General features: G+C 43.7%; 1 protein-coding gene and 1 long non-coding RNA gene across 4 annotated transcripts in view; one reads left to right on the top strand and one right to left on the bottom strand.

Moving 5' to 3' along the window:
• The window catches only part of DNTT (DNA nucleotidylexotransferase), a 28188-nt gene extending 24421 nt beyond the window's left edge, over positions 1-3767 (bottom strand). For 2 of the 3 annotated variants that reach the window (XM_045567853.1, XM_045567852.1), the window contains exon 1: positions 3393-3691. In XM_045567853.1, the coding sequence (XP_045423809.1) occupies positions 3393-3676 (284 nt within the window). In that variant the 5' untranslated portion in view covers positions 3677-3691. Of the gene's footprint in view, positions 1-3392 lie in introns of all 3 variants that reach the window. The other variant, XM_045567851.1, reaches the window with a different exon arrangement.
• Positions 3768-14125: 10358 nt separating this feature from the next.
• LOC123649682 lies at positions 14126-15451 on the top strand. The gene is made up of 2 exons (XR_006739106.1): positions 14126-14996; positions 15265-15451. It is a non-coding gene; the product is annotated as an uncharacterized LOC123649682 (long non-coding RNA).
• Positions 15452-15891: the final 440 nt, after the last annotated feature.

Genomic DNA, 15891 nt, shown 5'->3' on the forward strand with positions numbered 1-15891 from the left:
TACTAACAAAACCCTTCACTGGGGATGACCTGATGCTGCATCTTCCTTTCACTGAAGGCAATGCCTTCCAATGGTACCCTGTCGACCCATCATGAAGCTCTAGGCAGGATGGTAGCATCATCTGGTTGGTTTCCACCCACCTGCACAATGGGATTTGGCAAGTGCTCAACTGTTAGGTGGATGTACATAAGGAGAGCCATCCTTCCTGGCCACAGCATTTTCCTCCTCAACACCAATAATCTGGGTCAAGACACAGGGTGTAAACTGAGCTCACGTGTTTATGAAGGAGGGTGGATGACAGAATCAAGTTTTAAAATAGCTCAATGTATTGGAATGTAGGATGAAATAAAAAAGGGACAAGCAGTCGATTCCGATCCTTCCCCAGCCTGTCCTGGGTGAGTTGAAGAGTGTGAAGTTGCTCTAAAATTTAGGAAGTTGGCCAAGCAATAAAATCCAGGATCCTTTTCATACATGTGCAATGAATACGTCAAGGGATTCGACACCTCCCCTGATTGATGCTTTTAGAACCAGCTTCCTATGGCACTTGAATGATACACATTTTGCAATATAGCATAAATATTAATGACACCCCACCCCAATGTGATGCAGATATGCCGGAGAATGAAATATCTCCAGACGGTTCAACACACCATTTCTAACCCACATGTGTGGACCCAGGTAAAGCAGGAATCAGGTTTTTTCTCTAATTTAATCGTCTTCGTAGCCAAAGAATGTATTAGTAACTATGGAAATTGCTGCCTATTTCAGAGCATATTTTGTTCTTTTTGTTTTTCTTAGCTCCTCTGTTTTTGAATCTTATATACTAAGAAAGAGAGGTATAGCCTTCACTTTTGAGAAGTATCCTTTTAGAAACCAGCTTTCTTTGTTATTTTTACTTTTAAAGTATATGCTTATTGTAAAAAATTTGGAAAACACAGAAATAAAAACAGCCATAATCCCTCCCTACTACCTCCACCCCCCCCCCAAGTAGCCACTTATAACATTTTGATGGGTTTCCTTTTTCCTTCCTGTCTCTGTTCTATTTGTTTCTATCATTTGACCTAGTTCATGTTGTGGAGGGAGAACCCCCTCCTTAGGGTTTTGCTGTAAAGGTCAATGGGTCCAACTAATTAACAGGAAAATAATCACACTTTACATTTGGATAACTGTTTTAATTTATCAAAGCACCTGAACATCACCATCTCATTTGGTGATCACATCAGATAGATTAGGCCATTTGTCAGGATACTAAAGTCAGGAAGGAAACAGGGGACCTTGCCCCATATCCTATGGCTTAGGAGAGTCAGAGCCAGGATTTGAGGTTTCTAAATTTCTTATCTAGAGATTTTCCCCTACAATCATTTCTTATTTTCCTTTCCAATGAAAGGCTGTATATCTACATACAGAAATTCAGTTTGAGAGCTGGGACTTCTATTTCCTGTGGTTTATGTTTGCGCCATAGAGCACATTTGTACGTAATGTGTGTTCTGAGCCACCAGCCTGGGAACTCTGCCGCTGTCACATGCACGGCAGCAGTTTGCTCCCCATGCCCCAGTTCGTTTCCTCTGTCACCCGAGCAGCTGGGCTGGGTCCCTGGCAGCAGGCATCTGGGGCACGAGCTGCCTCTTCATCTCTCCTGCCAACAGAAGAAACTTGCCTCCGGTCGTCTCCCCAAGTACCTGCCCCAGCCGCCGTGTATGTATCCATTGCTGTGTCTATAACCAAAGCGGTGGGCCCCTGGTGGAGACTTGGACATTACAACAGAGAGCTTCCCATGTAAGTGGCACCTTGACCATCTGGCTCTGGCCTTCCTGCCTGACCCTTGCCAAATTTCCTTGCCGCGAAAAGCAATTCCACATTTGCTAAGGCTTTAATTTCTGTTTTTTTTATTTTTAAACTTCTGGTTTTGGGCCTCTTTACCTATGGAATCTTCCTCCTTCCCCCAAAAGGAACATTTTATGTTGAGTCTATAAGATTAGACAGATTTAACAAAAAATAAAATCTAGGATTTTCCTGGACAAGATGGTAGGAAATGAGACTGAAGGTGGCTGTAGGAGGTTAAAAAGAAAAAAAAAAGAGGCTGAAAGGGAGAATAGGAGGCCTTGTAAAGAGAAATCAGAAATCAGATGAGAGAGAGACCTTGGGAAACTTGGGAATTTCTGAATAGGGCATTTTAGCAAAAAGTGAATGAAAAGGCAATGTCTCCGGAAGCAGACCTGGTGAGCTAAAAAAAAATTTATTAAAAATTTTAAAAAAGTCAATGTTATCTGAATTATGGTGTTCTGAAAATTAAAATATCTGATTATTGACTTTTGAAATGTGTCTCCCCAACACTTTGAAGCTGCCATTTCTTCTGCAAAAAATGCTTGTCAGTTTTATTTTCAAATAACAAAGACCATTTTTAAAATCAAAATGTCTTTTCACGTAGGATTCTTATAGTTTTTCCTGAAAAAAAAATTGTGTCCAATCTATTCCTTGCACAGTCCAAGCCAGACAATGACACAGATCACCACTCCCTCCCTCGCAAGCGCCCCGCCAGTTCTGTTTGGAACGATCATTCACGTCAAAGTTCTAATGCCATCTATTTCTGGATTTTGTTTTATTTTCTTTTTATCTATTTGAGACCAGTGAAGAGCTTATATAGCAGTTAGAAGAACAGCAAGAATAATTGCTGTTTAAGGTGAGTGGATCAGTGAGTGAACCGGTCTAGGTGGTCTGAATGGTGGCTTCAGTGGCCTCCTTGCCCGGCTGTGATTACATCTCGCTCAGGGTGGTGTCTGTCACCCCTGCACAGAGCTGTCCTTCCACTGAATGACTCTTTACCTAGCATCTCTCTTCCTATGATTCCCACTTGACTGCTCTTCAGCAAAACATGATCAAGGGCACATCTGGGTGCCTGTGGTGAGCCGACTAGTCACCCCAGCCCAGCCCACCACTGGCCACCTTGGCACAGCCAGACGTGTAGGTGAGAGCCACGCAACCAAATATTCTTTCTGCCTCAAAGGAGTTGAAAATGTTTAATTGAACTCAGTGGTATTTTGTTCAATTTGGTCAAGAATGAAATTGAATGGTTTCAACATTAAATTTCCCAACTAGTTTTCTGTTTATTGTCCCTAGATAATTCATCTCAGAATAGTCAAAGGCAAAAAAAAAAAAAAATTGTACCTTATCTTTTCATGCCAACTAGTTTCCATGTAATCGTATCTAGTCTCCACTCATCTGTTTCCCTTAACTCATTGGCTCATGTTTGTTCTTTGACTTCAAATCTGCTATTTTCCCAGTGGGAACATCGCCTCTTCCATATGTGGAAGAAAGCACAGGTTCCTTGGGTTCCAAAGCAGCTGTTGGCAAAGCCCCTGCTTATTCCCAGAGTGAAATCGGTGCTGTCCTACCTGAACTCATTTTCAACCCTGAACCCTTTCCTTCGGGCCAGCTCCATGAGGAACGTCCTGCGGGTGGTTCCCATTTTCTTCTCCAAAATGAAGAGGACCAAATCTCGAAATTTGATGTCCTGAGGTGCGGAGGCCATCGACGTACCCGTCTGCCTGGGTCTCTTCTTCCGAGGGCCCGGGTGGGCTGTCTGCAGAGGATCCATGGGAAGAGGCTGCTGCCGCCTCCGGCTGTGCCATCCAGTGGCGTTTCCAGAAGTGAGGGAGAACCTGCCACCCTCCCGCATGAAGGGCTTTGATGTCATCTCACCGGTAGACTCTGAAGCCAAGGCAAGGCTTCATGGGTGCTGCCCTGGCAACAGCTTCCTGCCAGAGAGTAGTGGGGAACTTTTTAACTCTACTTAGTTCACTTGCCTAATATGGAGATCATAATGAAAACAATAAATTAACTCTTGTTTTCATATACATAATCCTATCAGCTTCTCAGAATGACCTCCTGAAGAAGGTAGGGGAGCATCACTGTTTTCATGTATTTATTCTTAAACGTATTGAGGCCCCTCTGTTGTTTCTATTTATTGATCCCTTTTTAACCTCCCAACTCACTTGCATGCTCTTCCTCTCATAGACAAGCATCATATTATATTGGCTCTCTATAATTTGCATGAGTGTTATAGGTTGTGTGTGGTTACCTTGGTTTTTACATAAATGGGATTGTTACATTTCTCATGTTGCTAATCACCTTTTTTTCACTTGAAACTATGTTTTTCAGATCTGCGTTCCACTCTCCTTCTTCTAATTGCACCATAGTTCTTCATAGTGGGTATTTATCATATGTTACTTTATGTAGGTACGTTTTGTAAATGAGGAAACCAAGATGGACAATTTGAATAATAGATCACAGATTAAGGGGTCAAGCTAGATCTTGAATTCAGTTCTTCAGACTCCAAATGCTATATGTCTTATTTTCCAGTGGACTAAGTTTGTCCAGGGAGTAGTCTGTTACTACAACCCTAAAACTAGAATTTTTGCACTGGGATGGGATGACCTTAGATGAGAATCATTGCCATAAAAAGACACTTTCATAACTTTGTATGCAAAACAAAATTTGCCTTTCCTCGACACACTTTATAGATATCATCTCCTGAGCATCTACTGTGTGGCCAAGACAGGCACCTACCAGGCTTAGCTGACTGGACTCTCACGATATCACTGTCAGGTAGGTACTACCATTCTCATTTTGGCTAAACAACTTGCTCAAGGTCACACAGCTAGTAGACTGTCACAACTAGGAAATGATTGAGGTAGGATTTGAACTCAGATCTGTCTGATTATAAAACCTGTGCCATTAACCACCAGGGAGTCCTCTTCTGTACCTGTCTTCCCCACTAACAAATCTGAGTTCTGCTCACCCACTCTGCCATATTATTTGAGACTTTTGATACCCCCAAAAGCACATGAGCACCTCACCACAGCACTGGGGAAAGAGCAACGTGATAGCTGTCTTCAAGCACTGGCGAAGCTCTGTATTGCTCAAGAAAGCTAAATCAAAAATCTTCAAGTGGATGTTGTAGAGTAATAGAGTTCAGTTCTCTCCAAGTAGGAACTACAGAAACTGTTTAGTAACTACAGTTGTCTAAAAAACAAAATGCTATATTAACCAATGTCATATTTAATTCCTTTGAATCATTGCTATTGAAAAGATTGCCAACAAAAATTAAAAATGTGATGATGCCTGTCTGGTTATTGGGCTCTAATCTCTCAGCTCCAAATCTACCTTTCTCTGATGGGTTCCGTGAGCTGAGGCTGGATTATGCAAATCTCACTTCTCCTTTGTCAGCTGACTATATGTTAGACTCTGCCAGTAGAGGGCACTAGAGGGAGACTGCAAGGCTGGAGGAGAGGAAGACTTGACCCTTTGTGTCCCCTTGCTACTACTGTCAGGGTCCTCTCAGTAATAGGCATTGGATGGCTGAAAAAACAAAAGGAGAACACTGAGATAACTTAGACTAACTGCAGGACGCATGTGCCACCCCTAGGGCTGGGGCAACAATGCGATGGAGTTGGGATTGTTGAAAACTGGAATTTCGGAGCAGGGGTCACTGTGGAACTGGAACACAGATCTTTGACAAGGTGGTGTTGTCTGCTGCTGCTGGCACCATAGAAGTTCCTACGAAAATCGCTGCCAAACTGGGATTCAGACATTTGAGAAGGAGATGTTGCCTAGCTGAAGGACACAATGAGGCTGGGTGTGATTGTGCAGGAAAAAAAAAACAAAAAAGAAAAAGAAAAAAGCCTGAGGCCAGGCGCCTCAGTAATGCTTCTCTACTCCGGCAGCAGTAGATGGTTCCAGTCTCAGGCTTTTTTCTTTTCTTTTCTTTTTTTTTTGAAACAGAGTCTCACTTTGTTGCCCGGGCTAGAGTGAGTGCCGTGGTGTCAGCCCAGCTCACAGCAACCTCAGACTCCTGGGCTTAAGCGATCCTCCTGCCTCAGCCTCCCGAGTAGCTGGGACTACAGGTATGCGCCACCATGCCCGGCTAATTTTTTCTGTATGTATTTTAGTTGGCCAGATAATTTCTTTCTATTTTTAGTAGAGACGGGGTCTCACTCTTGCTCAGGTTGGTGTCGAACTCCTGACCTTGAGTGATCCACCCGCCTCGGCCTCCCAGAGTGCTAGGATTACAGGCGTGAGCCACTGCGCCTGGCCTCAGGCTTTTTTCTTTTTCTTTTTTGTTTTTTTTTTCCTGCACAATCACACCCAGCCTCATTGTGTCCTTCAGCTAGGCAACATCTCCTTCTCAAATGTCTGAATCCCAGCTTGGCAGCGATTTTCGTAGGAACTTCTATGGTGCCAGCAGCAGCAGACAACACCACCTTGTCAAAGATCTGTGTTCCAGTTCCACAGTGACCCCTGCTCCGAAATTCCAGTTTTCAACAATCCCAACTCCATCGCATTGTTGCCCCAGCCCTAGGGGTGGCACATGCGTCCTGCAGTTAGTCTAAGTTATCTCAGTGTTCTCCTTTTGTTTTTTCAGCCATCCAATGCCTATTAAGCCAATCCCCTATATTTAATTCTCTCTGTTAAAGAACCTGGTGTGCTTTCTGTTTTTCTAGCTGGACTGTGACTGGTACAATGTTCAATGAGAGTAAGGGTGTAGAAAGTGGTACTCACCCACGCTGCTGGAGTCATATTCTTTCAAAAGGAGAATTTGACAACAGTGTGAAAAAATCTTTAGGATGTCTAAATCTCTTGACTCAAGATTTCCATTTTTTAGGAAAGAGAATATTTATGTTCTAAGATTTTCATCACAACATTTTCTGTACAGGGAAGACTTAGAAACAGCATACATGTCTAGTAACAGGGGACTGATAAAGTGTAACAGAACAGTATGCAGCAGCCTAAATCATGTCATATGAGAACATTAAATAACATGGGTAAATGTTCCTAATCTGATAATGGTGAAAAAATCTGTTTACAAAATAGTGGTTACTATATGACACCAATTTTGACAGAAAAGACTACAAAAATATATGGCAAGTCTAACATTATAATAGTGGATATCACAGGTTGTTGGCTTTATGCATGATTTATATTTTTGTCTTTGTGCTTTTATGTGTCTTACAAATTTCCTAAAATAAACATGAATTTTGTTTATAACCAGCCACAAAAACAATTACTTTTTAAAAAAGATTACCTTGAATGATACTATGTGCCTTAGTGAAAAGCTACGATTCAAAGGCAGTAAGGTTGCTCCAGGTAAGCTAAATAGCAGTTGAACAGGTTTTCTGATAATTACAGCATGCACAGAGCTGAGGGACAAACACTTTTATACTTTATGTAAAAATCATGCCTTACTGCAAGGCAAGACTCCATTGAAATAGAATTTCTATGCTGAGGAAAGAAAGGGGTTTAGTAACTGAACCTGGCTTCGATAACTTACTGAAACTGACTCTGGGGATAGAGTTTATGGCTTCTAAGCCCCTTTTTCTGCCTCAGAGGGTCCTTTTCAATGGCATCACGTGACTCATGCTAGGCTCACAGTTACGAGAGCTGAAACCATTGCCAGGGCTGGCAAAGGGAGCTGCGCAACTGCTCAGCCCCACCTTAATATGGGTCTGAGAACACCAAAGTCCCACTGCCATTTCAGAAATTAAATTAGATCACATTCATGAAGTGCCTTAAAAATAAGGAACCACTCTACAAAGGTCAATTGTTCTAACCATCCTCCTTGGCATTAGTGCTAATAGCCGGGATTAATTTCTTCTTACTCTACCATCATATTCTGAAACTATTTGCATCTGATGTTGAGCACCCCCTTGGGAAATAGATTGGTTGATAGCCTCCAAATCTCAGTGGCTTAACATAACAAAAGTTTATTTTTCTTTCATGCTACTTGTTGGTGGCGAGTTCTGCTCCACTCAAGACTAGGGCTGATGGAGGTTTCACAGTTTTGTACCTCACTGTCTGGACCATGAGGCCGTCTAGGTCACCGCAGCAGGGAAGAGAGCACTGAGGCGAGGACGTCTTACATCAGCAATTGGAAGCTTCATCTCAAAAATGATACACACGACTGCCTGGTACACTCACGCAGGCCCACCTAGCTGCAGCAGAGCTGGGAAATGCAAAGGAGCACGTGGGATTTTGGAGAGTGTTCCTACACCTGCCACATTCAGGACTAAGCTGAGTGCTGGTTGATGATTGTGGAGACTCCCAGTTAAGGGGGTGTTACTGCATCTGCACTAAGCCTGGGGAGCCCTACACTTCCTGGGGGAGAACCTCCAAGAGGAAGACTACCCTGTGCAGTGGTTAGGCCATTCTGGGGACTTCCTAGAATTCCAAGCTATTGGTCTGCTCCTTCTGAAATACCTCCACACCGATCCTCCTTTTCCTCTAGGGAGGACAGTTCTTTATAAAGTGTCAAAGGGCTACCCTAAGTTTGGGTCAGATGCCCTCCCTGCTCCCATAGTCCTCTGTGCGGTCCTGTGCTGCAGGGATGCAGTCCTTTGTGTGCACCTTCCATTGCTCTGACTCTGAGTCCTGTTGTATTCACAGTGTCATCCCTAGCACCTGACACAGTACCTGGTAAGGTAGGCATCATAAATGTTTTCAGAACAAGTTAGAATTCAAATATAAGTTGACATTATTATTAAGTTTTTACACTGTTTGAGCAACTGTGATATGAATCTTCTGCCATGACCATCCTTCACCACCGCACACAATCTCAACTAAATGTCTCTTCAACATGAGCAAGTAGAATACAGGTATTAAGGAGCCAGACTACCTGGATTCAACACCCAGATATTTCTGAGCTGTGTGACCTTGGGCAAGTTACCAAACCTCTCTGTGCAATAGGGGGGTTATAATGATTTCTATCTTATAGGTTGTTATGAGGACTATACAAGCATTTCAAAGAGTACCGACATGCAACGGGTGCTCAAAACTGACCTCTGCTATTATGATAGCTCAGGCTTCTCCTTGTTCCTTCTTCCTGTCCCTGTGTTCCATACCCTTTACAGGTGTTCCTGGCAGAGTACTTCCCAAGGGCCTTTTGATTTCTCTAGACCCTTCCAAAAGTGGTGTCGGGCCCACTCAACAGCAGACCCAGGATTTCAATGAGACTGGAGGGGTGTCCTGCAACGATTCATGGGAATGCTAGTCCCGTGACATGTTCCAGGCAAAACAAAAAGTTCTGTAGCAAATTAAGTTCAGGGAAACCAGACACACTCTATACAATGTGTGTTAGGATGCTACAGGCTTCGAGAAGGCTTGCTGTAAACTTTATTTAATCACTGTCTTCCTAACTTGCTTCATTTTGTTTTGTAGAGCACTTACAGCCCCTTGTTGAATACAACCGGGAGTACTGATGGCTCTGAGTTAGACCAGCCCAAGCCACCTGCCACTTGCCAGGTGTGCGAACTTGGGCCATTTCCTTAACCTGTGGGGTTCTTGGTTTCCGATCTGTGAAATGGCAGTCGTGGTGCTGACTTCATAGCACTGTAAGTGGCGAGTCAGATAACGTGGAAGCTGCCTGCCTGGCCCGTGGGGGCAGCGGGGTCACTGTTCTGTCCTCCCCGTCACCCCGTGTTCCCATGTGCTAGTGCCTGGTCAGCTGTTGAAGGCTGTGAGAAAACCAAGAGCACACCTGCCCACTGGCCACCACTCCAATGCTCCTAGGAAGCTGCTGTTCCTCTTATTATAGTTGGTATCGCATATTTTTCCATTGTGAATAATATTTAGCATTCACATGATGGTTCCTAGAGATCTTTACTGAGGACAAGTGTATGGGGCAGGCGAGAATGGGGGAGGAGTCAGGTTTTCGCTGGTTCAGGGGGGAAGTAGTCAGTCCTCTCCCCATCAACAAACATTATTTTTATCTTTAGGAGCCCTGTTGCTGTTCTCTGTGCACATTGGAGGAAGTCAGTTTGAGAGAGAAGACTTCTGTTTCCGGCAGTTTTATTTTCTTTTATATCAAATAACTCCTATCATCTATTCATTTCAAGGTGTAGATCTGGGCCCTGTGCCATGCTCCAATGTGCGGGCAGGGTTTCGTTTTGGCTTGTTTTTTTACCGAGCACCAGCTTCCTCTGTCGCCTGAACAGCTGTGTTTGGTTCTTGGCAGCAAGTGTCGTCTGGAGCCTGGCGCTGCCCTGCCAGGAAACATGCAGAGTTTCTTGAATGAAAATAAATCATGGAAAATATGCTTCTTGCCATTGAGAAGCAATCCATAGCTATGTATCCTGGGTGCCTACTAAGTACAAGAAAATTCTACATTTCAGTTATAACAGGGGTTCACTTTCGTCCACAAGGTGAGAAATGATAACTAGAAAAGGGACGACGGATGGAAGCAGCAGCTTATTTGTGACTTATATTCTTTATTAAAAATGCTTATTAAACTCTAGCTGTGCACACAAGGGTGGGTGACAGCATGAGTATTGGGCACGGAAGTAAGAAAATACAGGTATGTGCCTTGAGGAAAAGTTTGAATAGGGGTGTTGGGATTTTATTTGCAAAGAGTTGGGAGCTGTGGACAGTGTTTAAGCAAAGGCAGAATTTGAATCAAATGATACCTTAGGAAAATTAATCAGGCAGTAATAAAGGAGTGGGGTGAATTGGAGAGGGAAGAAGAAGGGAAGCAATTAGAGGATGCTCATAAGACGTGACCTGGGGCAGCCGAAGAGAGGGGGAGCCGAGCCTGAAGTCAAACGATGAGGCCTGGCCACTGCCGGCTCGCTGGTTGGAGCCACAGTTGCCGGGTGCCCAGGGGGACGTCCTCCAGCCCTGCCAGTACCCTGTAGCTTCCAAATCCTTATCTCCAGCCCATTCCCCTCTCTCCTGAGCACCAGGCCCATTTCCATTCCACTTAAAAGTCTGACTCAAAATGCCTGAAATGGAACCACTCATCACTCCCCAAACTACTCCTTCGCCTCTGTCACCAGATCCTCAGAATTCTCTCTTTTTTGACTGATGGTGTTTCTATGGTAACCAGGGAAGACCAGCTCTCTCTCTGGTTTACGAACTGACTGAGAAACAAGCACAGGGGTCAGATGGGCAGTGGGGTGCATGTGAGTGTTCAGCAACCGGCTCTCAAACTTCCAGGACAGTTAACTGTTAGTTCTTGCCAGCTGGCACTAGCTGGCTGCAGCACACCACTGCCATCAGAGTCACTAGATCAGCTTTATTACCGGTGACCTGGAGAATTCGGCTCTGACCTCTGGGACAGATATAATTTGGGAAGTTTATTATATAATAATATGATGATGATGTACTAGTAATAAAGGTCATGTGTGAAGATGTTAGGCCTTAAGAAGTGCTTTAATATTTATTCTCACATTCTTCAGAATGTCCTGGAGGATATTAACTTGCCCCTTTACACTCTTCTGCTGGAGGAACTCAGAGGAGGGAGAGACAGGGGTGGCAGGAAGGGCACTCACAGAGGAGGGACCTGCAGGGCACAACAGGGGTGGGTAGGATTTGGGCAGACAGGGCAAGGTAGGGCATGGAGAAACAGAGCAAAGGTAGATTTTAGGCCAGACCTCAGAGAGCACTGGGAGTTGGCCCTGGGAAGCCACAAGGGCTTCTGAACAGGACAATGGCAGGACCAGAGCAGGGCCACAGAGGGTCATTCTAGCCGTAATATGTACAGTAGTCTAGAAAGGGGATGCCTTGGAGATGTGGAGAGACGCGGCTGTGACTGTAGCTGGAGCACTATGGCAAATGGCCAGGAAAGAGCTAATGGAAGCCTAAACCAGGACCATTCATTCATTCATTCATTCAACAAATGTTTATTGTCTGTCTGCTACGAGCCAGGCACTATTCTATGTGATAGGAATACAGAGTGAATAAAACAGACATCCCTGCCTTCCTGGAATTTACATTCTATTATAAGGAAACAAACAATAAATAAAATGATTGAATAAACTAGAGCAGGTCAGATAATGATAAGTGCTATAGAGAAAAATAAAGGGAATAGGATGGAGTCGGGGTGGCAATTTTAACTAAGATGATCCGAGGAGGCTTTATGGAGGAGGTGACATTTTAGCAAAGACCTGAAAGACACTAATGACAGTAGAAATGGAGACTAGGGGATAAATGTGCTAGACCAAGGAGGTAAATAATCAAGAAATAATTTTAAAGAGAGAGAGAATCTCACCATCATTTAGACAATGAATTGGAAAATGACAGATCATAACCAATATTATAAAATATATATAGAATTAAACCAAACCTGAAATGTGTTTGACCTTTATGGTTTGAAAAGAGTCAGTTAAATATATCAGTTAGTCTTTACTGGATTTTATGGAGGAAATTTTATGCAATAGTTGTATTTGTATCTCTAGGGGTTTGAGATGGCCTTAGATCAGAGTGAAATAAATAGCAAATGGAGGCTGATTATAATAATATATTTCGAATTCCCTGATTACTCCAGTGCCTTAGCAAAGGAGCTTTTTCCCTCCTCCTGCTATAAACATTTATCATCGAGGTCCCTGACAACCCCCTGTAGTGGATGCTGTGGTTTGTGGCCCAGAGTCCCCCTTCAGGATGAAGGTGCTCACTGCCTCAGCTGCTGGGAGTGTTGAGGTCTGGGGGCTCACTGACAGAGAGCCACCTGCCTAAGGACAGGCCTCTCCCTGACCTCCCAATTATTGGTCAACAGTCAGCAGGAGGTTATGAAGGCCAGGCCATCTTGTTTCAAGTGGTGACAACTCTGAAGGGCCACCCTAGTTCCAAAGCATCCTATTAGGTTGGCTGAGACCTGTGTTGTGATCGTATTGCAGTTCAGCTCTTCCCTCTGCCCTTCCATTTCCTTTACCCCCTACCCCTGCAAAGATGCTGATCCATCCACAACAGACTTCTGCACACAAATCCTCGTCTCAGAGCCAGAGTCCTGGGAACTCACCCTAAGAATGCACCTTTGATACTTACCCTGCTTTAACTGCCTTCTGCCCCTAACTACCTTTCCTTATGTAGACAAGCATGGCTTGTCTTCCCACTTAGAGTGTAACCTTCTTTGTGTGTCCTGGATGGCTTAGCACGTGTCCTTGTTACATAGACGACAGTCTCCAATTACAGGCTGGAGAACACCATTTCTGCACCCAGCCAGAGAGACCAGGGAGAATTCTGTTCATGACACACCCCTAAGGTTTAGAAGTGGGGAGCTCAGGCCCACAAGTGTTCGTGCCAAACCATTTCTCTAAAGCTGGTTTTGCTGGGGATGCAGCCCAAACTCTCTCTTATTCCTTGCCAGGAAGTGAAAGTCTTTTATCACCACCTGGGAGGAAAAAGGGGTTCAACGGCCCAGCAGAGATAAACTTACATTGTGAGTTTGGTACCAAAACTTAGTTCTTGATGCAACAAATTTAAGAACTTAATTTTAAATGTGTGTTTCTCAAAGAGAATAGTTGGCAGGGGTGGAGGGAGAGGAAACTCACTCTCAACATAGTAATCTTTTTATAAAGGTTTGTGAGCAATGGTTTGCTTTCTAAAAATCACAGAAAATCTCATATTTAATGTTTTTAAATCATGGAGATAATAGTTTAGCTTATAATTATATACTAAATGTTGTGATTATATTTAACCAAAATGTTTTGAGCTATATAAACTATATGCTACTGTGGAACTACGGTGCTGCCATGGTGCAAAAGAGCCTGACTCCTTTCAAAAGTTTTCTGAGATAGCAGGTTACTTAGACTCAGAGGAAGTAAACGTAGGTACCACTAGTAAGTCTTGGCTCTGTTAGACAAGGCAGAAGAAGGTCTAGCAGAAAGAACTTCTGCTGAGGGAAGAGGTTTGCCTCAGACAGCTTGGGCGGAGGGCACAGGGGGAGAAGGGGAAGGGATCCAGGAAAATCCAAGAGAAGGCTGGTGACTCTTAGAGACAAAGTAGGTAAATTCCATACATTAGTGTCTCCAGGGTCACCAAGGGTGTCTTAGTTAGTTTGGGGTGCTACAACAAAATCACCATAGATTGGGTGGCTTAAACATCAGAAATTTAGTTCTCATAGTTCTGGAGGCTGGGTTCAAGATTGAGGTGCCAGCCAATAACGTTTCTGCTGAGGGCTCTCTTCCTGGTTTGCAGACAGCTACCTTCTTGTTGTATCCTCACATGATAGAGAGATAGAGATCATCTCTCTCCTGTTGCCTCTTATAAAGGCACCAGTCCCATTCATGAGGCCTCTACCCTCATGACCTAATTATCTCCCAAAGACCTCACTCCAAATACCATCATATTGGGGATTAGGGGTTCAACATGTGAATTTTGGTGGAAAACAAACATTCAGTCTAAAGCAACCAATAAAAACAAAAACAAAAACCACTGTTTGCCTGTTATATGCAAATATCGTTACGTAAATATTTGATCTCTACTGAGAACTTTAGTTCACAACCCTGGCTATACAATAAAACTACCTGAGTTTTAAAAACATCAGTGACCATCAGGCTCCACCTCAGACTAATGGCATCTGAATCTCGGAGGGTGGGGGTGAGGCTGGGTATCCTTATTTTTTATAAACTCCACAGTTATCCTTCTGTGCTGCCAAGGTGGGAAAACCACTGGTTTAGAGTATTTGTTGAGCACAGCTGAGATGGATAACTCAACGTGTCCTCCTTCATATAAAGCTATTAATAAAAATATACAGTGGTATAGACTTCTCCCTCACTCCCTATTGAAATTTGGGTTTGCTAAATGAAATAACTACTTGTAATTGGTGGACATTGTTCTCAATGCTCTGGACAATCCAAACTTGCAGCACCAAGCCCCTGCCACGTGGCAGAAAGCAGGGCATGAGGTGTTGAGTTCCAGCTTCACTCCATGAGCCACCCTGTGAGACAGTGTTCCCCAGTGCCCCAAGGACAAATAGCCACATGTGTCTCTCATATAGCCAGGTGCCATCTTGGGGGGAGGGCAAAATTCAGGAAAACGTTATATTTCCTGGAGTTATCCAAGCAGAAAAAACTGAGTTACCTAGTGGGACAGTTAAAATGATTGGATTGGACTGAAATGGCCAGAGGGCACTAAGCTTTAGTTCTTTTCTTACATTCTAACAAGAAGAAAGAAAATCAGCTCTTCTATAGACAAAATAACAAAGCTCACATTTTCTCTGTACACAGAAGGTAAGTGATTTTGCACACTGATACATAAGCTTATGAACACACACAGGAATACATCCGTCCACTGTGCCTATGAACACTGTAGACCAAGGCAGTGTGCACAGGGACTTAGAGGCACAGCCAGCACCTGCCCTGCTCTGGGATTCTGGTGGCAGAGAAGGAATGCCAGCTTGTTGGGAGCAAATCCTGACACACACGTGTGGGAAATGCTGCAAAATGAAACCTGGCGGGGGTGCCACTGACAAGCCAATTTTCCTGGGAACTCTTGCAGTCGTTCAGTGAGCCAGCCAGACAGAGCCAATCTTCATTTCCAGTTTTCTGCCATCCCGAACACGGAAGTTCTACTTGTCACCATTTGGTGTCAGTATTCTCCATCTTAAAGGATCTCTGGGTTGTAAAGCAAGATCTGTTGGAGAAAGTCTGGAGTATTTTATTTATGAATAAATTACTTTATTTCAGAAGATTTTACTATTCTTCCTTTTAGCCTTCCCTGCTTCATTTTATGCTTTGTAGTTTTTTCCTTTGTGCAGAAGAAGGGCAGCGTCCTTTTTATCTGCAAAGGCCAGTGTCAGGCTTGCACCATTCACTCACTGAACCAACAAAGTTTGAGGACCAGCATCATGTCACACAGGTTCCTCCTCCTACAGAGCGTTTGAGATTCTGGAAGGCAGTGTACATACGGCAGAGGCGGCTGCAGGAGGCAGCAGCTCTATGGAAAAGAGGTTGGCCTTGGCTTTGAGAATGGCTTTTCCACTTGGCAGCTGTGTGTCCTTGGATGAGAAACTTAACGTCTCTGAGACACAGACTCTTCATATATAAAACATAATAAACACTTACGTAATAAGAAACAAACCAGTTTATCATGAAAATTAAAGATGTTGAAAGATGAGTAGGCAGA

This window comes from Lemur catta, chromosome 14 (genome assembly GCF_020740605.2).
Source record: "Lemur catta isolate mLemCat1 chromosome 14, mLemCat1.pri, whole genome shotgun sequence".
In the NCBI taxonomy this organism is placed as follows: domain Eukaryota; kingdom Metazoa; phylum Chordata; class Mammalia; order Primates; family Lemuridae; genus Lemur; species Lemur catta.